The following is a 15,682-nucleotide window of genomic DNA, read 5'->3' as shown; positions in this document are numbered from 1 at the left end:
GTTCGACAGCAGCCTGCCTGGGCAACATAGGGAGACTCCGTCTCTACAAAAAATTAAAAAATTAGCCTGGTGTGGTGGCGTGTTCCTGTTCTTCCAGCTAGTTGGGAGGTTGAAGCAGGGAGACTGCTTGAGCCCAAGAGTTAGAGGCTGCAGCTATGATCACGCCTCTGCACTCCAGCCTTGGTGACAGAGTGAGACCCTGTCTGTAAAAAAAAACCCCAAAAACCAGCTGGGCGTGGTGGCTTACGCCGGTAATCCTAGCACTTTGGGAGGCCGAGGCATGTGGATCATGAGGTCAGGAGATCGAGACCATCCTGGCTAACATGGTGAAACCCCATCTCTACTAAAAATATAAAAAATTTAGCCAGACATGGTGGCGGGTGCCTGTAGTCCCAGCTTCTTGGGAGGCTGAGGCAGGAGAATGGTGTGAACCCGGGAGGCGGAGCTTGCAGTGAGCCGAGATCGCACCACTGCACTCCAGCCTGGGTGATAGAGCCAGACTCCATCTCAAAACAAAACAAAACAAAAAAACCCACCAAAAACCAAGTACTACAAACTAAAGGGAAGCAATTAAGGAAATGTATCTTTCAGTATGTTTACTGCAGCCCTGCTTGTAGCATTGGAAAATTATAAACATAAACCTCCTCCAAGGGGGACTGGGCCAATGAATTATGATATATACACTCAATAAATATTTATCATTGCAGATGTTATGAAAGTGAGACCCATCTATGTTAAGATGGAACCTGTCCAAGATGTACTAAAGGTGCAAAACCATGGAGAGCTTAATTATTCCATTTTAGGACAAACACAAAAATACATGTGTATAATTCATGAAAAATTTTTAAATGTTGAGAAATATGCACCGAACTGTTAAGGGGACTCAGCTCACATATATTATATTCTTATAATGTTTAATTATTATTTTTTACAAAGGGTATATTACTATTGTAGGCTTAACAATACATTAAGTATTTTAAAAATAAAAGAGTCTTCTATAAAAATACATATACTGAATCATGAGCAAAACCCAGCAGTAATGTTTGTGGATCCCAAAAAAGCAGAAATGGGTAGGATAAAAGGTGGAAAACAACTAGGTTCATTGTAAATGTGATTTATGCTTTTTTCCTTTAATAATTGAAAACTGAGATTATGATTTATTTGAGCTTCTAAAGAACACTGCTAATTCTTTACCTCTAGTCACATGAAAACCAATTAATATGTAAGGCTGATCAAGAACAGTTTTAAGTAAGTAGAATTTCTTAAATGAAGACACCAGCTGGGCCAGCTAGGGGCAGTCACTGTAATTAGACACAGGAAAGGCTGTGGGGTGGCAGGAGGGCCAGAACTGTGAATTCTCCTCCTACGCGTGAATCAGACAAATGACCATAAAAGGCAAACCATAACTCAGAAGACAGGCAGACTCAAGGTACCAGCAATTTTTTCTAGCCAGTTTTGAAATACTTCATTTGGGGCCTGAACAGTGACTCTGTATTGCTTGATAATTTAAAGGCCTTCCAAAAAGGCAGAAAAATTGAATTAGCAGTGACAGCAGGTGACCTTGCCACTTTATCTGATGGCCTGTCTCTCCTGTAACCACCCCAAACTGGCTTTAGAGATGTTTCTTTGATGGTAAATGACATAAATATGAAAAGATTTGAGCTCACAGTTGTTCTCTAGCCTCCTGTTTGATGCTATAAATATCCAGGAAGCTTTGTCTAGAAAAACAACCAGAATCCTGACCATATATCTTGGCCCGTTAATATGGATTTAAATCTGCAGAGAAGAAGCCATTTCAAAAAAGGTCTCTACTTGCTTCTGATCTGAATGGCATTTGGAACTTACCCAGCCAATGCAGGGAAGACAATGGAAGGGAACTGCTATTAGTCTAGGACAGGGTTTCTCAGCCTCACACTCCTGACATTTGAGCTGGATAATGTTGTAGGGGCTGTCCTGTGCATTAAAGGATGTTTAGCCAGCATCCCTGGTTTCTACCCACTAGATTCCAGTAGCACTCCCCACCTCCAGTTGTAATAATAAAAAAAAAGTCTCTAGACATTGCCAAATGTTCCCGGGGTCAAAATCAGCTGTTGAGAATCAACCACTGGTCTAGGGCAGTGGCTTACTGACACCCTATGTGGGACAATTCTGTTTTGTGAGGTGTATCTTCCCTATCTACTCATTTAATATAACTCCTCAGCACACTGCAGGCCTTTTGGCACCCTGCACCCTGGGTCACAGCAATAACCCATTCATTTCCACATGGGCCAGGTGGAGAAATGCTGATTCAAGCTGTGGTGCTTTCTAGGACACGTGATGAGAAATAACTCAGGTTACCTCCTCTATGTAAGCCTTGGGAAGAGGCAGTCCAGCAGTGACCTGGAAGGAAAAGAAACAGAGTCAGAGGCGTTTCCTATTTAAATCTCCTAGCTTTAAATGGGTGCTTGTCATGTGTTAAAGGCAAGATGCTGCAATGCTTGCAGGCTGTACAGTAGTATAAGATTATTTCCTGCCCTAAGGACTTAGGGTATGTGACCAATCACACAGCACAGAACAAAATTGACTACTTTGAGCAGCGTGGAAGACCTCTATGACCTGAATTAAGGAGGTGAGGACCAGATCGATGGCAGGCGAGGTGGAAAGGGGTGTACCCTAGGCAGGTGCAGTGACTCATCAAGTGAAGGCCATAGCAGTGGGGTTGGAAGTCAAGGGGAGTGTGGGGAAGGAGGAAGTGGTCGGGCCTGCGGAAGTCATCCTGGGATGTCTGTCAATAGAGCCTGTGATGAGCCCTGCCATGGTTTCATGAGCTGGTCCACAGTGCCAACCTAGCATTGGTGGAGCTGAACCGTGGTGCAGGGTTAATACAAACAAGAGGGAAAACAATACAGAAGGATTTTCTTTCTCTTTTATAGCGTATATCTAAAGGATGGAGGTGTCTGGTGCCTCCTCACCCCACCCCCCAGCCCCCGGTCTTGATCTATGCCATGGCTCAGCCCTGTTGCATCCACAGAAATGAGCAAGTGGGTGAAGGTGTCCATTTCATGGGCCCCGCCATGGGCAGTGGATAGTGATTAAGAAGCTCTGCCCTCTCCCATTGCAGTGAGACTATGTGCTCCAACTCCAGAAGGGACTGTGTGGAGGCAGAGCAAGAAGCAATGACCTTACAGGTAGCTTCCCGTCAGCAAGCTAATGGGAGCAGGAGGCCTACTCTCTTGACAGAGCCATATGTGCAAATGTTCCCCTCCATGCACAGCATTATGGGACATTATCCTGACTGTGAGGTCAGGAGGATGCAAGGAAAGGAGGTGTGAGGGTGCGTGAGGGGTGTAAGAGAGAGGAATGTTGGCCGGGCATGGTGGCTCACACTTGTAATCCCAGCACTTTGGGAGGCCAAGGCGGGCGGATCACGAGGTCAGGAGATCGAGACCATCCTGGCTAACACGGTGAAACCCTGTCTCTACTAAAGATACGAAAAAATTAGCTGGGCGTGGTGGCGGACGCCTGTAGTCTCAGCTACTCGGGAGGCTGAGGCAGGAGAATGGTGCGAACCTGGGAGGCGCAGCTTGCAGTGAGCCGAGATCGTGCCACTGCACTCCAGCCTGGGCGATAGAGCGAGACTCCGTCTCACAAAAAAAAAAAAAAAAAAAAAAAAAAAAAGAGAGAGGAATGTTAGTTGTGACTGGGAAAAAAAAAAGGGTATCTATCCTGCGCTACTAGCAGAAAGGGGTGTGCTGGGTTGGGAGTGCCTTTGGCACTCAGGGATAACTAAGACTGGGTAGGGGTGCTGGGGTTGTTATGGCAGCATTCCCAGTGTGCTCTGGGGACCTAATCCTTTGAAGGGGTCCATGAAGTCAAAACTATTTCCATAAGATTCTGTAACATCTTATGGCCCTTTTACTCTCATTATCATTCTCTCATTGAGCATATAATGGACTTTTCCAAAGGTATGAGACATGTGATGTCACAACAGATCACCTGCTGTCTTCAATTAAGCCAGACCCAGAGAAGATCTGAAAAATGTACAATGCCTAAATTTTGCTGGGAAAAGATAGTGCATTTTCATGTTTACAAAGTTCTTTATGTTAACATGTAACTCAGTTTTAATTTCTAATATGCTAAGTATCAATAGCTATAACCCACATGAACAAAAGCTCTTTTAGGTCCTCAATAACTGTCAAGAGTGTAAAAAGATTCTGAGGCCAAAACAGAGAACTGCTACATTAGGACAAACCCCAACCAAAAGAAATTTGATTTTTATCCTGTAGGCGAGGGAGGCCTTATTTCCTAAGTTACAATACAAGCTCCTGGTGGACAGGAATTTAATAGTTTTTCAAATGATTTCAGAAAACCTAGCACCAAGTCTTTTCATGTAGGCCCTAAAGAAAAGGTGTTAAAATACTGGGATAAAAAGTAGTAGGAATTTCTAAGCAGTAGGAATTCAGAGAAACACAAAATTCAGGCTGGAGGTGAGGATGAGCCAGTCTCTACCTGTTTCTCTGTTACCCAGGGCAGCCCTGGGCAGATTCACCATTCTCCTCTCCCCTACTCCCTCCCTAGGGTGTGGAGGCCCTGTCCAGCATGAACTACTCAAGAAGGGGCTGACCTCTGTCTCTGCTAACTGGTTTGGTTGGCTGGTTGCCAGTGTCACTATACAGAGGGATGCAGATTTAAAAAGAACAGTCTGAACGTAAAACAGTTTTTTGTGGGGCTAGCCAAGTACACGTCCTTGGAGGGGTTTAGATATTGTCAGATGTCCTCTGAAAGGTAGGCCAGGCAGCCGATTTTGGCCCTTTTAAAATGCTGAGCGCTGATGGTGCCTGTGAGTGATAAGGCAGCCAACACAAGGGCTGTCTGCCCGTCCCTTGCTTTTGCAGCCTGTTAATCACGAGGATAAGAGCAACTCAATGAAGAAACAGGCAGAAGTCATCCAACTTCCTTTTGGCCATCAGCACACTGCCGATAATCAGATACTTCAACCCACCGCTCACCGTGGGGCCGCCCCCGTGCATCTTGAGAGCCCTGACAGTGGCAACAAGCACCACCACGTGAGGGCAGAGGCCGGAATACCGGCATTTGATGTTAAAAAACTTTTCCATTCCAATGTCTGCTCCAAATCCCGCTTCCGTCACTGTAAAGAGGAAAGCAACAGTAAAAATGCCATCCCAATTCCCCTGATGTTAAAAGAAACATACAGTCTATTCACTGGTTTTGCAAAAAACACTAACCTACAAACCCTTCTGGGCCAACAAGCTTGAGTGCGATCCGGTCTGCAATGATGGAGGAATTGCCATGTGCGATGTTGGCAAACGGGCCAGCATGGACAAACACTGGAGTGCCCTGTGGAAACCAGGACACCGTGAGCTGAGCTGCCAATCCTGCTTCAGAGTGGGATCACACACTCAACGGTATGGAATTGATTTAGAATCGGAAGGAAGAATACTTCCCAGAGGGAAAATACAAAGTAATCTCTTTTATTTCAGTAACGTCCCAGTCACAGGTGTGAGGAAGAATGAGAAGAAAGAGATGAGCAAGTGGAGAAGGTCTTGACTACCCAGGTTAAGTGTGCTTTATAACCACTCTGCTCTGACTGTCCAAAACCAATTCAAGAAGGCAGGAGTCACTCTGCTCACCTCCAGTGTCTGCATGAGATTGGGCTTGATTGCGTCCTTCATAAGCACTGTCAGTGCACCACTCACCCCCTACAAAACAAATGTGTGCAGCATCAACTCCCACCAGCAAAATAAACCAACCTTCTGAAACCAATATTTGACATTCTAGGCTTACCCATGTTAGCCATCTTGGACCAATTGATACTTTCACCTGAATTGGACCATTCATGGTTTTTTTCTAGATATGCTATGAAGTTGCCAATTATTTATTTATTTTTTTTTTGAGACGGAGTCTCGCTCTGTTGCCCAGGCTGGAGTGCAGTGGTGCAATCTCAGCTCACTGCAAGCTCCACCTCCCGGGTTCACGCCATTCTCCTGCCTCAGCCTCCCGAGTAGCTGGGACTACAGGCACCCGCCACTATGCCTGGCTAATTTTTTTGTATTTTTAGTAGAGACAGGGTTTCACTGTGTTAGCCAGGATGGTCTCAATCTCCTGACCTCGTGATCCACCTGCCTCGGCCTCCCAAAGTGCTGGGATTACAGGCGTGAGCCACCGCACCTGGCCAAAGTTGCCAGATAGAATAAAAATGACATTCACATGTAATATCTGGAAAAACATGTAACTCTGGAAACAAGCATCTTAATCAAGCTCTGCTGCTGACTGATGTGAGAAATCCATTCTAGACTAGTTTAGAGCACGGCAATGCTCGTTCCCAGAGTACTCAGTTATTTGTAACTCTGGTATCTGGGCAGAAATTATTTCTATAAATACCAAACTCAATATGTGTCTTCCAAAGCTGAAACTGCAATATTATGCAAGAGTTCAATACCAACTTTTAACATCAGGTCACTCTATTAAGCCATCAAAGTGTAGCTGAACTAACTAGCAACAAAGATAAAGCAATGGTACTCTTGATGTTCCCTGCAAATTGAAGTCATACACCCACTTTTAGAGATGCCCACAGGATGAAGATATTACTCAAATCATCTGGAACTTGTGATCTATTACTAAAGCATACCAGCCATTATTCACTCTGATGTACTTTTTAAACATTTCATAATTATCTTGTAATTAGCAAAATAGGATTAAATTGATGAATTAATTGCAATGTTTTAAGTACAGCGTTAAATTTTGTTATTAATAACTGCTGAAAGACCCTAGGACAACAGACACAGATATGTCGCCAAGCCTGGTGTGTCTGAGTACCCACCAGATCTTCGGCACTGACGGGCTCTCCTTTCTTACTGGATGCCACCACCATTTTGCCCAGTCTCTCTCTCATGTCTTCTAGAGAAGTGGTGAGAGCCAGGACAGCCATAATTTCACTGGCCACAGAGATATCAAACTGGGCCTGTGGGCAGGGAAAAGAGGTACTAGCAAAAACTTTGTGTTAAACCAGAAGTGTGAATTGCAAAAGTGATCCTTTTTTACATCTGAGGCTTAAACAAACAGCTTAAAAGGATAGAATAACAGAATACTACCCAAAATGCTTAATGAAAATAATCCTCTAATAGCAAAAAATATATTAATTAATTATTCCAAGACCCTGAGTTGTCAATTTTTTTTTTTTTTGAGACACAGTCTCGGTCTGTCGCCCAGGCTGGAGTACAGTGGCACAATCTTGGCTCAATGTAACATCCACCTCCTGGGTTCAGGCAATTTTCACGCCTCAGCCTCCCAAGTAGCTGGGATTACAGGCGCGTGCCACCATGCCCAGCTAGTTTTTGTTTTTTTTTTAGTAGAGATGGGGTTTGGCCAGGCTGATCTCGAACTCCTGACCTCAAGTGATCCGCCCGCCTCGGCCTCCCAAAGTGCTGGGATTACAGGCGTGAGCCACCACGCCCAGCCCTGAGTTGTCAGTTTTTTAAAATAAATGTTATAGTAGGACCAAAAAGCTATGATTTTATCCCTATGAAGGCTGCTTGTAATCATGCGCTTATTGTTTCTTTCATATACAAGGGAACAATATGGTACCTCTTAAACCAAGGAGATATACAGTGAAATGGCTACAAAAAAGAAGCAATTTTAATCAATTTCTATGCAAGGATATTCACTTGGGGCTCTCCACCTCCAGGAAAAAATGCTGGGGGAAAAACACACAGGTGACACATGGGATTTATTGCAAAAGCTGTCAGGAGTGCTCAATGCCACACACCTACTCACTTCCATTTTAAAAGGGAGAAGGCAGAACAACACCTGGCAGTATCAATCGTATGAGAGAGGATGGAGGAGGAGAGAAGAAGCAAGATCTAGTGCCTCTGAACTAATTTCCTTGGAAAGGGACAAATTGTTACCGTCCGTGTGTGACCCTTCTCCGTTGGAGCCTGTCCAATCGTGATCTTCCTCAGGAATCTATCATTGGTATCCAACACTATAGCAGACAGGCAAGATATAGAACAATTTTGAGTAAAAGGACCACAAAGTTAAAGGAAGCAGCAGAGTTTTAAAGCAATAAGTCTAATTTCATGATTGTCTATCAATATTTCAAAATGGATGGCAAAGCTAGAATATGTGTTAAAGTTAAGAAATGATGTTCATATACCATAAATACACAGGAGTTATTTTTAAAGCAAAGGAATGTGGAATGGCTTGGTTTTATTCCATTTAGAGAATTCAAACAGTTAACTAGAAATCTGGAATCTATTTTAAAGCATATTCCACATATAAGAAAAACAGAGCAGTCTACATTTTTTCAAAAGACTGAGGTTTGTGTTGTTGTTCTGTGGGATGATGACTCATTGACTTTCCACCACCGTAAGAAACACAGGAGCCATCAAATCAGGGCAAGTGCAAATATCTTTTGAAACATGCTGGGTGCCAGGCCTGGTCTGGAAATTTAGGAAACATAGCACACTTAGCAGAGATTATTTTTATTCTGATGACAGAATATCTATCCAATTATATAACCACAAAAAACATGGCAAAGACCAAGCAACTAACCAACTAACAACCTCCCAGGACTAACTACTGTTAACATTTTAGTGTACCCTCAGTTCTGGTTTTTTGTATGTGTAGTGTAATAGGAAATATATTTGACCTTTGTCATGGGTTCCTGACAAAAGGCTCATAGAGCTCTTGGAATTCCAAGGGTGAAAGGAGTGTCTTGTTATTTATTACAAACTCCTTTTGATCACATCTGAGTTTATGGTAATAAGTGACTTATGGTAGGTCTCCTAGACAGCCTCAGGAAAGGAATGGTCACCAAAAAGACCAAATGATTAGAGGGCTGGAACTTTCAGTCCCACCCACCAACCTCTGGGTAACGTGTTAGGGGTGTATAAAACTCTTGAACAGGCCAGGCGCGGTGGCTCACGCCTGTAAATCCCAGCACTTTGGGGGGCCAAGGTGGGCAGATCACCTGAGGTCAAAAGTTCGAGGCCAGCCTGACCAACATAGAGAAACCCTGTCTCTACTAAAAATACAAAATTAGCCGGGCGTGGTGGCGCATGCCTGTAATCCCAGCTTCTCAGGAGGCTGAGGCAGGAGAATCGCTTGAACCCGGGAAGCAGAGGTTGCAGTGAGCTGAGATCACTCCATCGCACTCCAGCCTGGGCGACAAGAACAAAACTCCGTCTCAAAAAAAAAACTCTTGAACAACGTGGTTTGATGAGCCTCCGGGCTGGTGAACACATCCAGGTGCTGGGAGAGTGATGCCCCCTACGCTTCTCTTCCATCTGGTTGTTTCTGAGCTATATCCTTTATAATAAACCGTAAACACAAGTGAAATGCTTCTCTGAGTTCTGTGAGCCATTCTAGCAAATGAACCTGAGCAGGGGGTTGTGGGGACCCTCCAGTTATAACCAGTTGGTCAGAGGCACAGGTGACAACCTGGACTTGTGATTCGTGTCTGAAGTGGGGCAGTCTTTTAGGACTGAGCCCTTTACCTGTAGGATCTGCTCCAGACAGTTAGTGTCAGAATTGAGTTAAATCATAGGATACTCAGTCAATATCCACTGGAGAAGTGAAAGCTCAATTGTTGTGGAAGAGAAAAACTACCCATCTGGTATCAGCAGTGAGGTACTGAGAGTACTATGAGTATAGAGAGGAAACAGGAGTTGCCATTTCAGTATCAAATGCCAAACAATATCAAAGAAACACAAAATTAAATTGATCCATATTCCTACTAATAACATCATTGCTGATGGCTGAATATGTTTTAGAAGAGAGTTTTTCATCTTAGAGATTGGTGAAGAAGTGTAAGGATGTGAGAAGCTCACAGAGTACAAATTTGCCTATATATTTTGTGGGGTTTTTTTTTCCTTTCAAGATGTTTTCTATTTCAAAATTAAAATAATTTCAAAGTAAAAAAAAACACACACACACACAAAATGAACCAAAAAATCCAGTTCATACTCTAAATGAGTCAAGGAGGAGAAGCATTTTTAAGGCACTTGATAACATGCCAAATTATTTTCCATAAAGACTGTCATAATTTCATACCAAAAGCAGTGTCTTATATAGCAATCAGACACACACACACCCCACTCTTGCTATAGTAATGTGTTGTTAGAGCCAACCCTTATTTTTCAAAAGAAAAAAGTATCAGGTTTCATGTAACTAATATTTCTGTAAAAAATAGCCAGTCAATAGGTATGACTGCCTCTAGTTGCTTAGAAAACATGAATGAGACACGAAGCAAAAGAAATGTAAATCGGATACTAAATCTTCAAAATGGACTTTTAGCTTATTCCTTATAAAATATTATACCATTTGTCTAAAGCTATTGAAGCAAAGGAAGAGAAATTCCAGTGTGGTTTTAGACATTGAGAGTGTCATCTAAAAAATGCCATTAGCTAGCAACGGTTATTGAGTCAAGGAATATCACAAAAACAGTCAATAAATTGGCCTTCAGCTGTATTCTGCATGAGTGGATGAAGATTCCTTCTCAATAGTGATACAGAATAGAAGGTTGCATTGTTGATGCAAAGTAAAATCTAAGCTACACTAGTTGTGCATTGAGAAAAGTAGCATATGGCAGTGAAGCCGGGAAACCTACTTACTAAACTGGTAAGTATTTAAACCTTGAAGGCTACCTAATATGCTATAAGAGAATTTAATAAAATGAGGTAAAAAACTGATTAGGTAGGCTGGGCGTGGTGGCTTATGCCTGTAATCCCAGCACTTTGGGAGGCTGAGGCGGGCAGATCATGAGGTCAGGAGATCGAGACCATCCTGGCTAACGTGGTGAAACCCTGTCTCTACTAAAAATACAAAAAATTAGCCGGGCGTGGTGGCAGGTGCCTGTAGTCCCAGCTACTCGGGAGGCTGAGGCAGGAGAATGGCATGAACCTGGGAGGCAGAGGTTGCAGTGAGCCAATATTGTGCCACTGCACTCCAGCCTGGGCGACAGAGCGAGACTCCATCTCAAAAAAAAAAGATTAAGTAAGCTAGAGAACTACAGAAAAAAATCAAGTCATTTATGCCACACAAGAGTTCTAAGAATAAAGGTCACACATGATTCAAGAAGTGATTAAACATAATTTCTCTACTTCATGACACTAAAACTTTTTGCATAAAATTAAATTTGTAAAATGTGATTTTTGGTTTAACTACACTAATTTCAGTCAACACTGAATAGCCAGCAAAATGTTCGACCAATCCAACAAAGAGATTTGATGATAGCTAATAAGGAGAGATACTGAGAGAGGTGGCAAGAAAAAGAAATAATGTCACCATCTTGGTCATGCCTTAGCTGGTAAAATACCAACATGGAAGCTTCTGAGCCTCACATTTTAACAACTCTTCTGGAGGGTGTAGGGTGTGCAATATAGCCAAAACAAACGGGGCTTGTATACTGCTCTGGTACCTCTTTGCCAAGTTATGGTTTCTGGATCAATGTCCAATCTTGCAAATCTGTTTATCTCTTCATCTGTCAGTGTTGTAGGGTCAGTCTTTTCAATGCCTAGTCTCTGAAAGGGTAGGAAAATGAAACATAAAATAAGACAAACAGAAGCACAATAAATGTAAGACAAAAATTTTGACCCCTAGCTCTAAATGGGATCCCCTCTAGGAAATGCAAACCATCTTAAATTCAGAAGGAAAAACTGAAAGCTGGGGGTTATTTCCTACTGTCAGCCTAAAAAAAGACATTACAAAAAATTATCTCCAAATAGGTTGAGTTTATTCAGGAATGAGAGATGAGGATTATAACCTGGGATGCCACAAATATGCCTAGTGAGGGAAAGGAAGCTTCTACTAGCAAAGAAGGAGAGCTTCGGCTGGGCGTGAAGCTCAACCTGTGGCTGAGCCTGTAATCCCAGCACTATGGGATGCTGAGATGCGCAGATCACCTGAGGTCAGGAGTTTGAGACCAGCCTGGCCAACATGGTGAAACCCCGTCTATACTAAAAAATACAAAAATTAGCTGGGCATGGTGGTGGGTGACTATAATCCCAGCTACTTGGGAGGCTGAGGCAGCAGAACTGCTTGAACCCAGGAGGTAGAGGTTGCAGTAAGCCGAGATCACGCCACTGCACTCCAGCCTGGGTGAGACTCCATCTCAAAAAAAAAAAAAAAAAAAAAAGAAAGAAAGAAAAGAAAAGAGGGAGAGCTTCATGTAGTCTGCTTAGAAACAGAGTTCAGGTCAAGGCTGCAGTGAGCCATGATTGTGCCACTGCACTACAGCCTGGGTGACAGCACAAGACCCTGTCTCAAAAAAAAAAAAAACCAGAATTCATCGCTCCCAGAAGCTTAAAGCCAGAGTTGTCAATTCATTGGTGCAGTTGCCATTACTGGGTAAGTGTCCTTTCAAGAGCATCTTATCTGAATTACTCCCATCCTAAAGAATGTCAGTGATAAGTCTTGTCATGGAAACATAAGTATACATTTGAAATGTGCAAGCTGTGCAAAGCAGGAGATGTGTGAAGGACGTGAAGGGATTTCTTTTGGGGTTTTATAAAGTTGTTGGAAACAATTTTTGCTTTTGTTTTTTTGAGACGAGGTCTCATTCTGTCACTTAGGCTAGATTATAGTGGCCCAATCATAGCTCACTGCAACCTTGAACTTCTGGGTTCAAGGGATGCTCCTCCCTTAGCCTCCCGAGTAGCTGGGTATAACTACAGGTGCATGCCACCACACCTGTCTCATTTTTAAATTTTTTTGTAGAGACGAGGTTTTGCTTCATTGCTCATGCTGGTCTCGAACTCCTGGGCTCAAGTCATCCTCCTCCCTTGGCCTCCCAAAGTGCTGGGATTACAGGCCTTGCAAACAGTTCTTATCACAGACACATAAGTGTAAGCCTCCTCTTCTTCATGTCTTCCCAGCCCTGTTTTTTCTGGGTCTGATAAAAGTGATTTTATCCCGATACCTGCAAATTCACATTACTCACACGTGTACAAAGGTATTATTAACATGTTTGTCCCTATAACTGAGCACCAGAAGATTTCCCTAAGCCTAGACCTAAATAATCATAGTATCATAGTGACCAAGAAGTGTTGTAAAACACAAACCCAATTTTTTTTGAGACAGTCTCTCTCTGTCACCCAGGCTGGAGTGCAGTGGGGCATCCTCAGCTCACTGCAAACTCCGCCTCCCGGGTTCAAGCGATTCTCCTGTGTCAGCCTCTCGAGTAGCTGGGGCTACAGGCGTGCACCACCATGCCCAGCTAATTTTGTATTTTTAGTAGAGATGGGGTTTCTCCATGTTGGTCAAGCTGGTCTCAAACTCCCAACCTCAGGTGATCCACCTGCCTCGGTTTCCCAAAGTTCTGGGATTACAGGTGTGAGCCACCACGCCTGGCCTCCTCATCTCTTAAAAAAAAAAAAAAAAAAAAGGAAAAAAGCTGGGCTCAGTGGTTCATGCATGTAATCCCAGCACTTTGGTATGCCAAGGTAGGCAGATCGCTTGAGCCCAGGAGCTTGAGACCAGCCTGGGCAACACGGCAAAACCCAGTCTCTACACAATATATAAAAATCTGGGCATGGTGGTACCTGGCTGTTGTCTCAGCTAACTAGTTGGCTGAGGTGGGAGAATCACTTCAGTCCTGGAGGTCGAGGCTGTAGTGAGATGTGATTGTACCACTGCACTCCAGCCTGGGTGACAGAGTAAAACCTTTTCTCAAAAACATAAACAAACAGGCCGGGTACAGTGGCTCACGCCTGTAATCCCAGCACTTTGAGAGGCCAAGGCGGGTGGGTCACCTGAGGTCAGGAGTTCGAGACCAGCCTGGCCAACATGATGAAACCTTCTCTCTACTAAAAATACCAAAATTAGCTGGGCATGGTGGCAGGCACCTGTTATCCCAGCTATTCAGGCTGAGGCAGGAGAATTGCTTGAACCCGAGAGGTGGAGGTTGCAGTGAGCTGAGATCACACCATTGCACTCCAGCCTGGGAGACAGAGTGAGACTCTGTCTTAAACAAACAAACAAACAAAAACCAATAAATTTTTGAAAAATTAAAAAACAGAAAACAAAAACAAAAAATCCCTTGTGGCCAGACGTGGTGGCTCACGCCAGTAATCCCAACACTTTGGGAGGCTGAGGAAGGACCATCGCTTGAGACCAGGAGTTTGAGACCAGCCTGGACCACATGGTGAGACAAGGTCTCTACAAAAAATAAAATAAAAAATTAGCCAGGTATGGTGGTGTGTGCACCTATAGTCCCAGGTGCTCAAGAGGCTAAGATGAGAGGATTGCTTGAACCTGGAAGGTGGAAGCTATAGTGAGCTGTGATTGTGCTTCTGCACTCCAGCCGGGTTACAGAGAGAGACCCTGTCTCAAAAAAGAAAACAAAACAAAACACCTCTCTTTTGCTATTCCTTTATGGTCATACCCTCCCTTCATCCATACCCTTAGCATCTATTGATCTGTTCCCTAGCACTATAGCTTTCTCTTACTGAGAATATCATATAAATGGAGGCATGCAATATGCAAGCTTTTGAGACTGGCTTCTTTCACCCAGCATAATGCCATTGAAATTCATCCAAGTTGTTGCTTGTATCGATAGCTCATTTTTTTTATTGTATGGATGTACCAGTTTGTTTATTTATTCATCCATTGAAAGACATTTAGATTAGTTCCCAGTTTTTGGAAATTATTAATAGAGCTGCTAAAAACATTAATGTACAGATTTTTATGTGAACAGAGTTTTCATTTATTTTGGGTGAGATTTCTGGGTCAGGTGGTATGGTGTATGCTTACTAACTATATATTTGTTACAGAAATTCAAATAAAATATAGATATAACTACGCTTTTAACTGTTTTAACACAGACCCTTATCTGTTCAGGGCAAGGCAAGTATTATTTTACAGACGAGTAAACGGAGAAACAAGTCATTTAACAAATTTGCTTAAGGTCCCAATGATGCAAACTCCAAAGGCTGCTATGCCACCACAGTGGCCTCCTGACTCTTGTTCATGTTATAAAGGAAGTGTCGTTTTTTTCCTAGCTGAGGGCAGGTTGTCAGTGTTCTATTTATTCCACACTAGCCACTTCTAATCTATAGATAAATGAGAAATAACCTCTACCATCAATCTTTGCTATGTATATCACAACTTTAAGACTATGATTACTGATGCAACTTTATCTAAAATAGGCTACTCCAAGAAGACTTTTATGTCCTAATCAATGATCAGATTCCAGATTCCATATAATATAAAAAATGTGGAAGAAAAAAAGCTTACCTTTAACCTTCGGATTTGGATGTCAGAGAACTTTCTCACTCCATTTACTGATGGCACCAAACGATTAAAGAGAGCCTTAAAGAAAAGAAAGGGGCTATAAAATGAGAGGAACCCCATTGCCTTGCTACCTGCATCCTCAGCACCCAAGAGACCAACACTAATTCAGATGGTTCAATACTTTCAAAAGTGTTCAATGGGGTTCATGGGGCTTTGGCATCCTACCTTGTCTGTCTGGGTCAGTTCATGAAATATCCGCGCATCAATGGCCGCAGCAACAAGGTTATTAGCTGCAGTGATGGCATGGATGTCACCTGTGAGGTGGAGATTAAACTACAAAAGAACAGAAGCCACATTAGTCTCCCAGCTGCTCTGTATCTTTCCAACCTTCATTCTATTGCAAAGCTCAATCCCTATTTTAAAGCCAATGGAATACTGAAGGCAGCCCAGTTAG

General features: G+C 43.0%; 1 protein-coding gene across 3 annotated transcripts in view; it reads right to left on the bottom strand.

Annotated features, from left to right (window-relative positions):
* Positions 1-15,682, bottom strand: part of MTHFD1 (methylenetetrahydrofolate dehydrogenase, cyclohydrolase and formyltetrahydrofolate synthetase 1) — a 71,401-nt gene that overhangs the window by 13,032 nt on the left and 42,687 nt on the right. For all 3 annotated transcript variants that reach the window (XM_054529787.2, NM_001132611.1, XM_063715259.1), the window contains 9 exon segments: positions 15,454-15,561; positions 15,232-15,306; positions 11,417-11,519; positions 7,905-7,981; positions 6,821-6,961; positions 5,631-5,699; positions 5,226-5,337; positions 4,989-5,128; positions 2,338-2,379 (listed from right to left, as the gene is read on the bottom strand). In XM_054529787.2, the coding sequence (XP_054385762.2) occupies positions 2,338-2,379; positions 4,989-5,128; positions 5,226-5,337; positions 5,631-5,699; positions 6,821-6,961; positions 7,905-7,981; positions 11,417-11,519; positions 15,232-15,306; positions 15,454-15,561 (867 nt within the window).

Source organism: Pongo abelii, chromosome 15, assembly GCF_028885655.2.
Source record: "Pongo abelii isolate AG06213 chromosome 15, NHGRI_mPonAbe1-v2.0_pri, whole genome shotgun sequence".
NCBI classification, from domain to species: Eukaryota; Metazoa; Chordata; class Mammalia; order Primates; family Hominidae; genus Pongo; species Pongo abelii.
The sequence above is the reverse complement of the archived record's forward strand: the minus strand, read 5'-3'. Positions and strand labels throughout refer to the sequence as shown.